Here is a 17,857-nt window from a genome sequence, read left to right as displayed (position 1 = left end):
AAATGTCTCTTTTAGATCTAATTAGTAATTACATTCTTTTGATTAAATTATAAATATTGGCAAAACATAAACTTCTCCTCAATAAGATAGTATTTACCTATAAGCTAAATCTCATAAACAAGATGAGCTTGACTGTATTCTTCATAAAATGTAAACCAATCAAATAAATGAAGAAATAAAAATCAATTATGAAGATGTTTTTAAATCTTAAAATCTCTAAAATGAATAGAAATCTTCTAAAAGTAATTTAGAAAACACTAAAAAATACAATTCCTAAGAAATATCTTCTCTTTCTAGGGTAGAAGATGAATAGTATGATAATTATTTTTTGAAGATGATTTTTAAAAGATATAAACAGAAGCAAAATAAATGGTTCAAACTAATTTATTTAATGTTTTAATTTATTATTTTATATTTAATTTTACCTTTTTATTTTATTATTACATGTTTCATAAGATAGAATGTCAGTTAAAGAAACAAAGTGAATGAAAATGGATTAAATTATGTGATTTTGAAAGCATTCCTTTTTATTACATCTTCTACTTTGATAATGACAATTATAAATTATATAATTCTTAAAGTTACTTAGCCAGTTGACTAAAACTAACTTAATTTTTTAATTGGAGAGCACAATAGAGTATTCATATATTTATTTGTTGTGTCATTAGGATTTGCTATTCTTGATGTCTCAGCGTTTAATAACCATATAGTTTTTCTAAAAATATATAAATCTCTCTCTACAAAAAGTAGATATAATATATCTCACAGTATGTAGAAATTGTTTATCTCTAAAAATGATTTTATATTCTAATTCATATAGCTTAAACAAGAAGATCCTAAAAAGATTTAGTAATAATAGAAAATTAAAAAGGTGTTTATAATAGATAACAAAGCTAACAACTAATAATCAACATTTTCAGTAATTTAATTTAGTCAAGTTATTTATTTAATTAGATTTTACATTAATTAAATATTAGTTTTATTCAGGATCAGATTTGTGCAATAAAATCATTCTTTATTCAGAGTAAAAAAATTTAAATAAAAAATATACCTTGATGTTAAACATTATTTTAACTCTGGTTGCTCATGTTAAATCAATTATACCAGGGATATACAGAGTTTTTAATAATGAAAATTTCATCATTTACAATGCATATTTTACTCTCATCCCATATATTAGTGTTGGAAATTTAATAAGTATGTTTAGTAGAAATTTGATTAATTTGCAAGATCTAAACTTTATTTTAGATTACAATAAAGCTCTTAGCGCTTTGATTTCTTATGAGTCTTATCTAGGATTGAAACCTAAACATATAATTAACACACCTAGCATTAATCCTCTTGACATAAAAAGTATAAAAACGTGGTAGTAAATGAGGCTTTTGCTAAACTAAATAAAGAAAAAAGAAAGCATGATGATTGATAAATGCACTCTTTTTCTGTTTATTTACTTTATTATAATTATGTTTAGTGTCTTTATTGATAAAATTTTGAAATAGTCTATACTGATTTAAGCTGGATAATAAAAATTCATTTTAATTTATTATGCTATTGACGTAGTGTTGATTAACACTTTATTTTTCTATAGGGTTTATAAATAAGCAAATATTAATGATTAATACAGAATCCAATACAGCTTGCTTCAGACTCTTAAAAATTTGATAATTAAATTTTACTTTTAAAACTAATCTTTTATATTAAAAAATGATGAGCTTCTTCTAGACAAAGATGTTCAATGGCACTTTTATTCTTAGTTACATTAAAACTATAAATTAGCGATTAACACATGTTTTTTACATAAAATTAAAACTTCTCATAAGCTAAACGAATTTACAAAGAAACAAAATGTAAATTCTTAAGTTTCTAAAAATAGTTAATTAGATGATTAATATTTTTAATAAATATTTACAACAATAGAAAACATATAGTAAGAAATATAACTAGAGATATTGTAAACACCAATGAAGTTTATGGGAATCCTATCTAGCTCATATAAACTACTCTGGGTTTTTTTTACTTTTCAGCTGACATTCATGTATTTAGTATTTTATTTATATTTCTATGTATGAAAATACTTAAACTATCCCTTATTTTAGTAAATAAAAAATAATTCAAAAATAAATTGTAATAGTTACTAATTCACTAAGATTAAAAACATTATAAAAGCTTCAAAATAAGCATCTTTTAAAACAATAAATACCTTAATAAAGCATTTTCTTTTCAATATTATAAAAGATAATTATTTTTCAATTTTTAAATGAATGGTTATTCATATTATTTATTACAAACTATTTTTATTATCATCTAGTTTTATCCTTAAGCTACTTCTTAAAAAATCTATACTTGAATACTTAAAATAAATTAAGAGATTTATTATATTTAAAATAAATTTAACATGTAATTTGTAAGAGAAAAAATTTTAATTTTTTTAAAAGATATAATATATGACATAATCCCTACTTAAATTAGGGTCAGTCCAACTACAGCAGTCTATTTTATTTTGAAGGTCTTATTATAGAAAGGAAGAATTCATATATTCACAATAAATATTCAGTTTTAAAGAAAATGAAATACTATTTGAATAATTTTATTATTAAGTTAACTTAATGGTTTATAATTATATACTTAAAATAGTGATATAATTACTTATACAAGTGAGATAATTATGAATGAGTAATATAAAATCAAATACATTTTGTATTTTGTTTACTTTAAGAACTTACAAATTAAATACTATTGATTTTACATATTAAGAATACAATTTCTACTGAAAAAAGTTCTTTTCGTTTAACAAAAAATATCTATTATTTCTTTGATTTATTTTATTCAAGTAAGAATCATTTAATTAAATTTAGTTATAAATTTTGATAAACTATATAGAAATGAATGTAGAACTAACAAATAATATTCAAATAAAATAATATTTTGAAGATCTAATAGTCTCTCAAGACTAAAATATAAGAAATAATTCACTCGAAGATATCCACGATGATTAAAATCCCCAAAGCCAATTTAGAGAATTAGAAATATTACCCAAAAATGTTTTATCATAAAGGGATACAATATAAGATAAAGATATTGAGATTGATCTATAAAAAAAAAAATCAAGCAAAAATCATGAAACTTACTCTCAATAAAACTCTGCTAAGTCCCCAGCAAAGTCTTCATAAATGCCTAGATCTTCATAAAATTCTTTTAATTCAAAAACACATAATGATGGTGACAAAAAATTTTTGAAAAAGCTATTAAAACTAGATAATTAATAAAACAAAAAATGGTACCACTATGCTATTGTTGCTATTAAATTCGCACTAATTTAGCTTGCAAGTCCTATCTTTTTGATAGCTTCAATTTTTCAAAATTAAAAAAAATAACTCCCAAACTATACAATAAAACAAAAGTGCATTTTATTTACATTTTAATTCTACTTTCTGGCCTCATCAATCTCTTTATGGATAGTGATAATCAATTTTATTTACATATTATCAGTTAGACCTATGAGTTATAATGAATCTGTTGATTTGGTAAATGATTATAACAAAGTATTTATGTACTTTGCTATCATTTGTGTTGCTTTTGCTATCTTAGATTCTTCCATTTTCAAAAACAGCTCTCTTTTTTATATCATGTTCTAGTCTCTACATATTTATTCAAGTACAAATATCCCAAAGATTATGAAGCAGCTCTTTATTTCAGAATATGCCTTTGTTTTTTAGTTCTTTGAATATCCTTATGAAGAAGAGAGTAAGGTTAAGCAAAAGTAAAAGGTCAAAAAAATTTTTTTGAACCAGAATGATAAAAAATCTTTTTTCTTTAATAAGACTTAATAACAAGTTAGTTTATTTTTATTTTGAAATTATTTTATGATTATTTACATCATTTTACTAAAAATAGATATATTATTCTGGACTGAATTTATGTCAAAAGATTATATAATATGCTGAAAAAAATAACGTTTTTAATAAGCAATTTGTAGTTTCCTAGTTAGCCCTGTCTTTAATTTTATACTTTAAAGCTTTTATACCAGGAATTTATAGATATGCTTAAAATGAAGGCTTTTCTGTTTATAGTACTTATTTAACTATAGTTCCCTTTTTATGTGTAGGCAATTTGGCATCTTACTTTGCTAGAACTCTTAATTCACTTTAAGATCTTAATTTTATTTATGATTACAACAGAGCTCTTTCTGCACTGATAAGCTATTGTTCATATCTTAAATTAAAACCTAAATATAAAATAAATGTTCCAAGCATCAATCCAATTGATTTAAAAAGTATTAAAACATGGTCTCAAATGAGGAGATTGCTTAACGAGCTTAAAAAAGAAGAGACCATCCCTATAGATCGATGTACAATTTTCCTATTTGCTTACTTAATATTAGTTTTTCTTGCTGTGTTTTTAGGTAGATTTTTTAAAGTAGTTGTTTTTGTGAATTTAATTAATGAAAAGTATCTTTTGCCCTATTTTGCTTTAGATGTTCTGCTTATTTGTGGACTTTTTTGTTAAAGAGTGTACAAATAAGTTAAAATTAATAATTAATTTAAGGAATAATACAAACTCTTGCAAATGATCAAGAATTTTTTACATAAATTTTTTGCATGCAGAAAACAATTTATAGAAAAAGAAGATATTGTTTTTTTAGATAAGGATATTCAGTGGTTTTTCTACTCTCAAATTAATGTGAATTATATAAACTGTTAATTTTCCTTGTAGAATTTTTAATCTAATTCATAAGAAAGTCAATCATAAAGTTAATAAAATGAAGATTAAAATAAGATTGATCATTTAAAAAATAAATAAATTTAAGATACAAAGTAAAAAGAAGATTATGACTTTTTATATTATTCTAAGCTAATAGGATTGATAGATAACATTTAGGATGAACTTCAATTAGATATATTATAGACACCTATGAAATTTTTAGGTTTAATACCAAGTACATATGGATTATTATATACATTTCTATCTTTTACTGCTACATTTATTTACATATCATTCTATTTATACTTATCTGAATGAGCTAATAAATAATAAATTTAATATAAAATAAAATAATTGTAAATAATTTAAATAAAATATTATTACAATATAAAACTAAAAAAACTTTTTAGGAAATTAGCATATTAAATTTTAAATACATTGCAGTATGTGGTGGTCTTTTATTTTAACAAAAAAGGCTAAAATGTTAGAGAAAATTGTTTAATTTTAGAATATTCGTGTTATTGATTGTAAATAGATAAATTGCTTATGTTAAATTATTATTTGTTTTTAAAATTATGTACGAATGCATTTTAATAAGTAAATACAAACTAAATTTTAAGAAAAATATTTTTGATTTAATATGAATTAATGTAATTTATGAATTGAATTACAGTTATTAATTGTAATATTAATTAGTAAATAAATATAGGCATTAATAAAGGTATAGTAAATTAATCCTCAATTTTTTGTAAATTTTCAAATTAATTTACAATTAATCAAATTTAATAGATAAAGAAATTACAATAAGAAGATTGTTTAAATATAAACTCTTCTGATTTTATTATGTTAAATTCAAAAAAAAAATGAACAATAATTAATTTTTTAGCTAAATATAATTGGAAGAAAAAAACATTATTTCAAATAATCAGTTTGATTAAATAAATTCACCTAAGAACGATAATATTCAAGCCTAATAAAACCAAACTCACAACGCTTCAATTTAATTGGATTTCTCTATTGGTTTTGTATCACCATCAAACAAGCTATTGAGATAATTAGATGCAAATAATGTTAATTAGGAAATTCTCTAAAGGAATGTTGAAAAGAAAGAGTAAGATGAAAAAAATGATAATAAAAAAAAAGATTAATCAAAAAGCCACATTTTACAAAATAACAAAAGTCCAAGATCTTAAATGATCAATTCTCAAAAACCTATTTCATCTAGAAACTCGATAGACTCCTAGAATTTGAATAATGATTAAAAATTTATTTAAATGCTACTAAAAAGAGACGAAAAGATTCAAGATAAATGGTATTACTGTTTATTTGTCTTTCTCAGATTCATGCTAGTCCAGTTACTTAATCCTATTTTAATTATATATATTTTTCTCTCAAAATAAAGATCTAAATTAAATATCAATAGGACAAAACAATCATTCTATCTTTTGTTTATATTAAAATTTTACTTTATTGTCTCTTCTATCTTTCTTTGGATGGCTTTGGTAAATTACATTTATATAAAATGCTCCCTTAATATGAACAATAGTGACTACAAAATATTAGACAGTGAATATAATAAAGTTTTAATGTACTACACTGTAGCTGGTATAGGCTTCAGTATCTTAAATACAACTCTCTTCAAAAATAGTTCTTTCTTTTTTAGAATTTACAAATCTCTCTAATCATAAACTTCTACTAATATTCCAAAATGTATGAAAGATCTTTTTATTTCTGAGTCTGAATTTGTCTTTTAATTCTTTATACATCCTTAAGAAGATGAAGCAAAAATTAAGGAAAGAGATAGAGTTAAAAAAGTATTCAACACTGATAAAAGCTCGCCATTTTTTTAAATAACCAGATACCAAGTAAGTATAATTTGACCAATTTCTATATTTTAAATGGTATGTTGTAATAAACTTCCAGAGTTTGATAAAATCTGTAATATTTAAATTAAATCCCTTCTTTAAGAATTACAAAATCATTTGGTCAAGTAATATATTCATGATATGATTATTTAATTTTCAATATTTTCTTAATATAAATTTGATGAGCTCTTAATTTTTCTTTCAGCATATTTTTTAATTATAAAATATTATTGCTGTTTAGTTGTTTAACCCCTTTCAGTCCAAAGGTACAAACTTTAAAGTTGGAAATGATTTTTTTATTCAATAAAATTTAAAATTTGTAGAAGGGGTTGCAAAAAATTAGATTAAATAACAATTTAAATATTAATATTGAATAAAAATTGGATGATTTAGAATATTTTTAGTTTTAAAATTATTAAATATAATTGGATAAAAATTATAAATGATTCTTTCTTATTAAATTTATTTTTTAAATTAAATTATATAATAGTAATTCTATTCTGGCTTAGATTTTTGTTAGAAAATTGTTCGTTATTCTGAAAAATTGAATGTAGAAAATAAATAGTAAAGTTTAAGATAATTTATTATTAGTTTAATAGCCTATTTAAAAGCTTTTATTCCAGGAATATATAGATAAATCACAGAAGGGCATTTTGAAATTTATAATACTTATTTTACTGTAATACCATATTTATGTATTGGCAATATTGTAGGTTACTTTGCTAGAAGTGTTAATTCCCTGTAGGATCTTAATTTTATATATGATTATAACAGAGCTTTGTGTGCTTTAATATCTTATGAGCCTTATCTTAAATTGAAATCAAAGTATAAAATAAACACACCTTGCATCAATCCAGTGGATGCTAGAAGTATAAAAACCTGGAGCTAAATGAGAAGGTTAATGAATGAACTGAAAAAAAAAGAAACTATCCCAATAGATTAATGCACTCTTTTTTTATTTGCTTATTTAATTATAGTTTTTCTATCAGTTTTCTTAGACAAATTTTATCACCTTGCCTTTTTTTTTTCTATTAGCTCTGATAAATACTTAGTTTTATATTATACAGTTGATGTAATTCTCATATTTGTTTTATTCTGCTCGAGAGTCTATAAACAAACATAAATAAATGAACTTTATAAAGAATAATACAAACTCTTACAAAATATGAAAAACATCTTGATGAAATTTTTCACTTTTAGAGAATATTTTTGTGAGAGAGATGACATTACTTTATTAGATAAAGATATTTAATGGTAGTTCTACAAAGAAATGAATATGAATTATTTATAAACTCTATAAGTTAGAAAAGTATTTAATAAAAATAAAGACACATAAAACAATAAAAATGTAGATATTGCTGATCAATTTGATTCATCTCCTATTTCATAATAAGATTAATAATATGATTTTGAGTACTAGCAAAAATTTTTCAATTTAATTGAATTTATTTAAGATGAAATAAGCATGGATATCCTACAAACTCCAATGAAATTTATGGGGTTAGTTCCTAGCTCATATGGTCTATTATCAGCCTTCTTTTCGATTGCTGCCATAATTTTGTATTTAGCATTTTATTTATTTTTCTATAAGTGAAAATTAAAACAAATTTCTAAACAGTGTATAAAGACATTTAAGTAAATTTACTATTTATGAGTGAGTAACATTTATTCAATTATATTAAGCCAAAATTAATAATTACAAGAAATTTTGGTTTTTTATTATTGAAAAATAAGCTTGGTTAATAAATTTATTCCTATATCTATGATTAAGATTCTAAATTTTATAATTTTGTATATATAATTGTATTTTGTTACTTCCTAAACATTAAACAAAAGAAAAATAGAAATTTTATTATTTCTTTCATTATTTTTAATATTTGTAAATAAAGTGATTGAGTTTTTGATAGTCAAGATACTTTTAAGTAATTCAAAGAATAAAGCCATTCTTATGAAGGATTTAATTTATTTATATAAGAATTTTATAAAATAGATACTTTAAACTCCTCAAATCAGATGTAAACACAGATAAATTAAATTTATCTGTAAAATCAAATGATAATAAAAACTAAATAAAGTAATCCCATCTAATTTGGATCAAATCTGTTAAGTAATAGCTAACATTCATTGAGCTTCTCTTCTCCTTTTTTTTCAATAATTAAATTAATCAAAATATATACAAACAAACAAACAAAATAAAATAAAACAAAACAAATCATAACAAAGAATTATAAAAGGATGGCTGGTTTTAGTATAAATGAAAGCTCCTATAAAGAAAAAGATAATAAAGAAGAAGACGTAGCTGACTCTTTGAGTGACCGTCTTACTTACCATTCTTAGTCAGTAGAAGACAGTATAGACAATGAACACCATCAAACATAAATTGACTAATACCATTTGCTAAAAAAGAAGAAGAAATACTTGCTTATAAACAACATTGTAGCTATTTTTAATTTAGTTGTTTAAGGATTTTTATTAGCTATGTATATCTTTTTAATGAAGATCAGCTTCCATAGAGAATTATTTATCTTTTTCATAATCAGTGCCATCGCAGTAACATTAGTTGAATTAATTTCAATTTTCATGCTCAGCTCACATAATAAAACAAAGAGAATTTACATTTCTATATTTACCTCAATTGCTTTTGATATATTACAAGCCATATGCAATATAATTTGCCTCATTAGTATCCAGAAATCAAGTTTTTGTGGTAAATTGCTATTTTGAGTTTTTAATAATTTTTCATTTAAATCGTATTATTCTATCACTTGGAACTTTACTCAAAAACTAAAATTGAATACACCTTTCAGTTCCAATATATTTTTTTTACATTGATAAAATTAGCAATTCTGATATATTTAAACTTAACTTAAATTTGAGGTGGATATTAAACAAATTAAATAAATTAAAACAACATCATATCCTCATTTTAAAATAAACTTATTAACTTAATAAAATACCTTATAATAATTTCCTTATTTATTAATAGGTTTGTTTTTTTGGAGTAAAAATGAATGCTTTAAAAGCGAAAACCTCTATGACTTCATCGAAAATTATTGTGAGTTGTAAAATGATACTTACGAAATATCAAACACAATTTATAATAATTTGAGTTCATGCTTGATAAATTAAAAAACATCAAAACACTAATTCGAAAACTAAATGACAATTATTAACAACCAAGCTTATTTATTAATACTATATGCTTCAATTATTTATAAAATGACCGTTAATATTATTTTAAAATCTCTTGTCCTATTCAAATGCTTCTAAATTAACAAAAAAATGATTGCTACTTAAAAATAATTGCACCAAATTATAAAAAATCATTATCATATCTCAAAAAATAAATTTGCTAATTGAGCAATCAAGAACTTTTCAATTAAGATTATCTATTTATACAATTTTTCAAAACTTATTTATAATATCTATATAAAATATTTTTAAAAATCATCCGATTTCAATCATGTTTATATATTTTTATTTAAATTTTTTGTTCCATATTTCTTGTTTGTAATTACTATTTATTGCTATAAATATCATTATCCTCGATGTTTTCTTAAATTATAAATAATATCAGTAAAAAATAATCAAAAACTATTCAAAAAATCCCCCACTAAATTATAAATTTAATTTACTTCTGAATCTAAATTCTTATTAGTGGAGTTTTTAAAAGCTTTCAAAAAAATATGTGCCATTCAAAGCATTAAATACTTTATTACATTACACAATAACTCTTTACAATAAATAAATTTATACACTTCTTTTAAAATTACTTTTCTAAAGGAATTAATCCTTACAGCTTTAAAATAAAACAGCTAGTTTATGAGCTAGACTTAACTTCAAAGTTATTAATTTACAGATAATGTAAATTCCAACATATTTTTCAGATTGAGATAAAAAACACGTTTTTTACATTTTAATCTATTTTTAATTTGTTATACAAGTTTCTTACTTACTTCTCTCTCTGTATCTTTTTGGGGTGATTTAATATCTCTTGCACTTAATCTGATAGATCAAAAATATAGATGTAATATCATTTAAATTTAAAGAAGTGATATAAATTTTCATGCTTTACTTAAAATTGATCTATTAAATTTTCTTAGCAAAATCTTGCAACTAAAATGAAATAATTTACATAAATACTAAATTTATTTTTACTTTGAAGAAAAAGTGGTTGCAAATTTTTTTATTTTTGCTATTTTAAGATTTTAAGTTTAGAAATTTAAACTTTTTTCAACAAAACTAAATGTAATGTTTAAAATAAATATTTGTAATTTGCTAGAAAATTTGATTTAAAGATTCTAAAATTATATCAATAAATATATAAAAGAATTAAAAATTTATTATTAAAATTGATTAACTCCTATTAATTTATCACACTTATTCCTTTTTAAAATAATATTTTGTTATTCTTTTAAAATCAAACTTAAACTATTTCAATTTTCTTTAAAAAGGATTATGAATTTTATAGACAAAATTAATTTATTTATTAAGAAGTAAATTTTATTAATATCTATCTTGCTAAGCAAATTTGCAAATGAAAAAGCTCTAATCAAAAATCAAACGATGGAATTTAGATTTTTCTTTCACAAGTCGTTTTAATTTGTTCAAATGATTGCATTTGTGCAATTAATTATATTTTGTATCTTTTAAAGCTTTACTTATTATATCAACATTTGTCATTTTAAATAATAGTAAATACATTTTGTTTAATTACACGAAGTAACCCCTTTGTTTATTTTAGTGGAGACTTAATTGATAAAATTCAACATATTAATTAAGTTAAGTATTGATTTTTTTGATGGAACTTCTTATAATTTAAATATTTGTAAATTTTAATCAAAAATTTGTAAACGAAATTAATTTGCAGAGAAATAAATACATGAACGAGCAATTAATATAAGAAGACAGCCGTGCGACAACTTAGTCTTCTCTTGGAAACAGCTCAAAAATAGTTTTAAAGATCAAGCTAAAGCCTTAAGAAACAGTCCAAGCTATACCGGACTCGGAAATACAAAGGAATACATAAAAAAAGCTAAAAAAAAATTATAAAAATAAAAAAATCCTTGTTTTACTTTTAATAATTTCAATTATTCTCTCGACGATCTGTTAAGGACTCTTTATCGCTATAAACATTCGATTAATAAATATATATTTTTTTATCTAGTATTCAATTGTTTCTCTCATCTTATGTTTGATAGTTGTCCTTCTTGACATCTACTCTATTTTTAAATTTAAAACAATCATAACCTCTAAGAGGAGTTTTAAAGTATTTTACGTTTCTAATTTCTTCAGACTTATCTAAACAGTTCTTATTTGCTTGATTCTCTTTGCAATAAATAAATATAGTATCTGTGGTAAATTATTGCTAATTAAATTAATTTAAAATTCATTCTTTTATAAATTCTATTTCGTTTTTCTTTTTTTAAATATCTTATAGAAAACTCTCACTCATTTTTTGAAATTAAAAATATTATTTGTAAAATAAGGTTATTTTATTTGGGATTCTAATGAATGCTTTATCAAAACAAATATTTATAAATTGTATGATTCGAACTTTAGCAATGGATGCAGTCTATTTGATAGTGACAAATTCATCTAAGCTATTTGGTTGTCTAAAAATACTTGCTTTTAAAATTCAAATACATCATAACAGGAATTCTTGTATGAAATAGAATTACAAGAAAATAAAGCATATTATTTCATTTTGATATTTTTAATAGTGTTTAATATTGTTATTAAAACCATTTATGATATCTATGCAATAATGAAATCAATTAAAATAAATAGAAAATTAAAGAAATACACTTAATAATTGATTCATCTTAGCTCAAAGAGTGCTAATAAGTAAGTAACTGAATAAATAAATGCTGCTTGAATTGACATATAAAATTTTATTAGAATTGGAAAACTAGTTAGTTTATTTGATAGGTTACTATAATAAACAGAATTCCTTGCTTAATAAAAAAGATATTTTAAATAAAAAAATGTAATAGTAACTTCAATTAAAATAGTGGCTTTTATCAGCTAAATGATTCATTAAATATAAATTTGCAAAACCCCCACAAGTTAGTAATTTAATTCCTATTTTCCTTAAAATAACAAAAAACCTCCATCTTATTCATAAAATATTCTCTCACAAGATGATAATAAAATTAATTTATTTTAAATATAATATTGATACACTTTTAAAATAATAACTTCCTTAATTTAAATTAAAATAATTAAATTAAAAAAAGTATGCCTTAAAATATGTATTTTTGCTCTTTAGTAATTCATCCTTTTAATCTATTTATTTATTTACAATAAAATTAATTAGAAAACAATTAAAATTACTTCTCTTAAAAAAATTATTAATTTATTTTTCTATTGTGGACAAAAAAGATTTGTTTTAAGGATTGAAACTTTTTAAAGTCAATTTAATATTTTCTTACACCAAAAAATATGAATATCAAACAAAAGCCATTTTAAATTAAAAAAAAACTATCAAATTAATTATAAATGAACTAAATAATATTCGATGTAATATAATTAATAAATCTTTAAAAATAAATAAAAATTTAATTGCTATAAAACTTACTTAGTTTAACCTTAATTTTTTATTAACATCAATAAATTAATTTAGATTTACATTTTTTTAGTTATTAAATAAGTATTTAATATTTATGAGCTATTTTTTCATCAAGCAGTAGTTATAAAAGTTTTTAAATTTAAATTAAAGTCATTAAAATTAATAAAATCAACAAAATTAAATTTTAAATTTTAAAAGGCTGTAGTTTAGTGAATTTTAAATTATTATTTTTTGTTATTTTTTAGAAATATTAAAATATTTAATGGCAATTTTTCTTATTAAAAAAATCAATATTGAAGCAAAATAAATGAAATTTTATTTTTATGTAAAAAATTATATTTAATTGGTTGGTTAATAGCTTTTAAATTAAATTTACATTTGTTTAATTATATTTTAGATTAGATTAAATAAATTTCAATTTAGCATTTGAAATAATTTTCATATTGATTTTCTCTCAATTTAAAATAAATTTTAAAATTTTTGAATAACTAACTATTTAAATTTTATAAAAAAATTATTAGATTATTTATTTTAAATATCATAAATCTGCTATTAGCTAGCTCCATTATTTACCATATATTTTAAATCAAATTTTAATACTCATAAGGACAAAATTTTAAATAAAAAAGTGATTTTCGTTTGGTCTTAATTTATGAGGACTTAGAGTATTATGAAGAAATATCAATATAATTATTTAAAATATTGTTAATTTTTGTATTATTTAAAAATAGTATTTAATAAACCAAACTTAGATTAATACTTTGCTAATTACATTATTTTGTTTTACCATAGACACAGCTAATTTATTTAAAATATCAATTTTATTTGAATTTTTTATGTGCTTGAAATGTATTCATTCGATTTAGTTAAAAAAAGTTTTTAATTTATGTAAACTAAAATTGGATTTATTTGGATTACATATGATAATTAATTACTTGGTTATATTGATTGCTTTTAAAAAATTTCTAAAAAAGCATAAATAAAGTTATTAATTCTATCTAAAATAAATTCTAAAATTATTTTTTGATGTTTTTTGTTTACTTTCTTAATAATAAATTTTAACAATTTTACAGTTTTCATAAATATTTTATTACATCTTATAATGTTCAGATATTAAAATATGTATTTCTTCTTCTTTTTTTAAATAAAATATTGATGAAAATTGTATTATTTTATCTGTCAGAAATTAAAATATTTCATAAAATAATCTCAACTTATCAATAGTGTATGATTTTAAGCATATCATCCTGAGCAATCGCTCTTAAAGATGAAGTATGAATATTAGAAAGATGTTTTACTTCAAAGAGATTTTGTAAATTGTTAATTTTATTTTGATTCGCTTTAGTTAATTTTGATCTTCTAATTTTTACCACAAAGTAAATGCAAAGTTTGTATGTGAAATTTATTTATTCTTCAAAACTTTTGGTTATAGATATATTTTATTAGTGGGAAGTCTATTTGATGGAAAAGATTATAATAAATATAAAATTAATAAATAGTGCTAAGAAAAAAACTTATCAAAACTAATGAAGATATCACTTCTTATTTCCCTATTTTTAGTCGCTTTTGTTCTTTGCGAAAACCCTGGAACAAGAGTTCATTTAACCACTAACTTTTTGACAAACGCCAAAAATTGGGCTTTACCAAAGTTTTTCCCTGGTAATAAAATAGATTTTAATGTTCCTGACACAAGCATCATGGGTGTAAAGTGCTCTAGCATGAATGGAAAATTAGAAATTCCAAATAATTCTATTAGCTTCTCTTTAACAAAGGGTGCTTTCCACCTAAATGCCAGAAACATGCACATGTCTATGGGTGTTAAGTTGAATTTAAGAATTGCAAAAGCCCATATCTCTCCTTCCGCTCATTTCTAATTCGACTCATAAACTTCCTTGGGTGTTAATGGCTCTGGATAGCTATAGGTGACATCCTTGAAAGTGTAAAACTTTAAGATTCCTGACACTCAAGCAAGCATGCCAGGTGTTTTCAAGAAAATTGTGAATCATTTTATTCACATGATAAATGATAAGGTCCAAAGCAAAATTAATTCAATTATGCCTGAAGTTTAAAAGAAAGTGAATACCATTTTATCTACTCAGCCAACTTCAGTTCCTTTTGGAAATTTGCCTATCATGATTGACAGCACATTCTCTTCAGCTATTGCTTTTGAAAACAACTAGATGATTATCCCTAACAATCTATTTGCTTGGAATAAGCAAAAACCCAAAGCTAGACCTCCTTTTTCTAATAGCATAGCTTTCCCTAATGAGCCAATTACAACCGATTTCACCCTATACTTCAGCGAGTACTCCCTCAACTCATTTTCATATGCTGCTTTTGATGCTAAGTTGCTCATTGACTAGCTTGACTTTAATGAAATAGTAAAAGTAGCCAAAAAAGAAGTTCTTACTAACATTTTCAAAGGATTGGATGAATTGCTAAAATAAAATCCTTAAGTTAAGATAACCGTTTCAGCCTAAAATTACCCATAATTTAACATTGCAAATAATCTTTTTACTACTTTGACAGATCTTGCAATTTCAGTCAATCTTAAAATCTAAGATAAGGAAATAAATTTACTTTTACTTCATATCATCCCTGAATTTAGCGTTGCTGCATAAATTGTTAATAACAAAGATTTGCATATTACCTTGGCAAAGGCTGCTCTTAAAAAGCTAGAAATTAAGTTAAGTACTTTTAAAACAATTGATAATGCTGGTTTAACAAACCTAATCAACTAACTCCTTGCTTATTTCCTCCCTAAAATCAATGCCAAATTCTTCAATGGTTCTATTCCAATCAATGGTCCTAACTTTGTCCTTGAAAAAGCTCAAATCAGTTTTGTAAATCACCATATTAAGATACAAGCTACTCCCAAATTTGTATGAAATTTTACAAAAATGGTTGATTATAAATAATAAATAAAACTGAAAATATGTTTTAATTGTATTGATTTTTTTTAAATAAATAATATAAATTTTTGAAATATATATTAAAAAATAATATAAAATACTTTAATGAATAATAGCTACAAAATTTTTTAAAATATTTAAGTAATTTACACTATAAAATATAATTCTACATGTTAAAATAATAGAAAGCTATTAAATTTTTAAGAAAAAACTTTGATAGAATTTTTAAAAAAGCTAGAATAACATAATGCTTGAGTACTTTACTTATTCTTTTTCATTTTTTCTGATTAAATAAAAAATATTTGAATGTGTAAACTAACTATTTTATATTAAAAATGATGATTAAATAGATTTGAAAAAATGTTTTTTTCCATTTTTAATTTTTAATGTATAAAACATTACTGATAGTTCAATTATTAATGGTAAATTAAAATAATTGTTAAATATTAATGATTAATAATTAAGAAACTATTTTTCATTACTAAAAAATAAAATTATTCATATCCTTTTTTTACATTATTTTATGTTGGTTCACAGATATTTTTTTTTCCCTTCAAAATCTTTATTTTTTTATTTTTGAAGTATCCTTTAATAAATAATATTTCCATTTTTGCTATATTTTATTTTTGTTTGATTTGAGAACAAATTAACTTAATTTCTTTTTAGAGTTTAATTCTAAAACAAAATATTATCAAAAAAATAAAATAATTTATGTAGCTTTTAAATATCCTTTTTGATTAGTGATTTTTCTTTATTTATTTTTATTAAATAAAATATATTAAATTTAGCATTAATGTAATACATCTTAAAGATTGAATTTGATAGCTATTTCTATTATTTTACCTTTATTATATTATACTTATATAAAAAATTATAATTATTAAAAGTAATATAATAATTTAGATTGTTTTGAAATATTATTTTTTTTTAAAGATTTATAAAGATATTTTGTCTTTATTTTTTGTTTTTAAATTATTTTTTCATGCAATTTTATTTTAAATAGATATCTATTTATTCTAATAAAATCTTTATAAAAAAAATCTTCTTAAATAACAATTATTTTTTCCATAAAATTTTATATTTAAAATCTTAACTCTATTATGCTAATAAACTTAAAATATGATAATAAATATAAAAATTAGAATGTTAAATAAAAATTGAAAAAATTAAAAAATGTGATATAAGTATTTATTGTATATCATGGAAAAGATACTAAATTAAATTAGCTGAGGACAAATTAAAAATACAAAAAGGTAATTATACCTACTTAAATGGCAATTATAAAAATTAAAAATAATTTGAAATTAGCAAGGTATTATAATTAACAGAAGTTTTTTGATTGAAATTTAATATATTAAGCCCATAAAAAAGTAATATTAATTCATTTTAAAGCGTTTTTTTATGTAAATAAAGTATTCTCTTTGATTGGTTAAAGTATTTCTTTGATTTTTTTATGAGGTTACATTAAAACTAATATGCGAGGATTGTGAGAATTATATATTTTAATTATGTTAAAAAGTTGAATTAATTGCTTAGATGTAAATTCAAGCTTATCTGAAAGAAAAGTTGTAAATGAATGACTTTATTTTCTACAAATTTACAAGTTGTTTGATTCATGAATGAATTTTAAATAATTTGATTTATCAATGTAAACATTTTGATTTAAGTGAGTAAACAAGAAAATATCAATTTTTATTCTTTATTATCAAAATAAATGTTCACTTTTAAATAAAAGAATAAATATATGAAAATTAAAGTTCAAGTCAAAAATCAAACCAATCTTTGGCTAATTTTAAAGCAATTAAATT

At 21.4% G+C, this 17,857-nt stretch overlaps 6 protein-coding genes across 6 annotated transcripts; all 6 read left to right on the top strand. All coding sequences in view use genetic code 6, as the record gives it.

The window, feature by feature from the left end:
- Window positions 1-769: 769 nt before the first annotated feature.
- TTHERM_000343779 (transmembrane protein, putative) lies at window positions 770-1,662 on the top strand (the record flags this gene model as incomplete). Its single annotated transcript, XM_012798212.1, has 3 exons — window positions 770-919; window positions 978-1,556; window positions 1,603-1,662. The coding sequence occupies 3 exons, from the start codon at window positions 770-772 to the stop codon at window positions 1,660-1,662; spliced, it is 789 nt and encodes a 262-aa protein (XP_012653666.1).
- A 1,220-nt stretch (window positions 1,663-2,882) lies between these two features.
- Window positions 2,883-5,019, top strand: TTHERM_00343760 (transmembrane protein, putative; the record flags this gene model as incomplete). Its single annotated transcript, XM_001018421.2, has 2 exons — window positions 2,883-3,833; window positions 3,895-5,019. 2 exons carry the CDS (start codon window positions 2,883-2,885, stop codon window positions 5,017-5,019), a joined length of 2,076 nt encoding a protein of 691 aa, XP_001018421.2.
- A 545-nt stretch (window positions 5,020-5,564) lies between these two features.
- Window positions 5,565-8,160, top strand: TTHERM_00343750 (transmembrane protein, putative; the record flags this gene model as incomplete). The annotated part of the gene is made up of 2 exons (XM_001018420.2): window positions 5,565-6,566; window positions 7,057-8,160. 2 exons carry the CDS (start codon window positions 5,565-5,567, stop codon window positions 8,158-8,160), a joined length of 2,106 nt encoding a protein of 701 aa, XP_001018420.2.
- Window positions 8,161-8,579: 419 nt separating this feature from the next.
- TTHERM_00343740 (transmembrane protein, putative) lies at window positions 8,580-9,926 on the top strand (the record flags this gene model as incomplete). The annotated part of the gene is made up of 2 exons (XM_001018419.2): window positions 8,580-9,273; window positions 9,553-9,926. The coding sequence occupies 2 exons, from the start codon at window positions 8,580-8,582 to the stop codon at window positions 9,924-9,926; spliced, it is 1,068 nt and encodes a 355-aa protein (XP_001018419.2).
- Window positions 9,927-11,367: 1,441 nt separating this feature from the next.
- On the top strand, window positions 11,368-12,444 carry TTHERM_000343739 (transmembrane protein, putative; the record flags this gene model as incomplete). Its single annotated transcript, XM_012798211.1, has 2 exons — window positions 11,368-11,923; window positions 12,056-12,444. The coding sequence occupies 2 exons, from the start codon at window positions 11,368-11,370 to the stop codon at window positions 12,442-12,444; spliced, it is 945 nt and encodes a 314-aa protein (XP_012653665.1).
- A 2,219-nt stretch (window positions 12,445-14,663) lies between these two features.
- TTHERM_00343710 (hypothetical protein) lies at window positions 14,664-16,025 on the top strand (the record flags this gene model as incomplete). Its single annotated transcript, XM_001018416.1, has 1 exon — window positions 14,664-16,025. The coding sequence occupies one exon, from the start codon at window positions 14,664-14,666 to the stop codon at window positions 16,023-16,025; it is 1,362 nt and encodes a 453-aa protein (XP_001018416.1).
- Between the last annotated feature and the right edge of the window lie 1,832 nt (window positions 16,026-17,857).

This window comes from Tetrahymena thermophila, assembly GCF_000189635.1.
Source record: "Tetrahymena thermophila SB210 genomic scaffold scf_8254597, whole genome shotgun sequence".
In the NCBI taxonomy this organism is placed as follows: domain Eukaryota; phylum Ciliophora; class Oligohymenophorea; order Hymenostomatida; family Tetrahymenidae; genus Tetrahymena; species Tetrahymena thermophila.
This window is presented reverse-complemented; position numbering and strand designations above follow the sequence as displayed.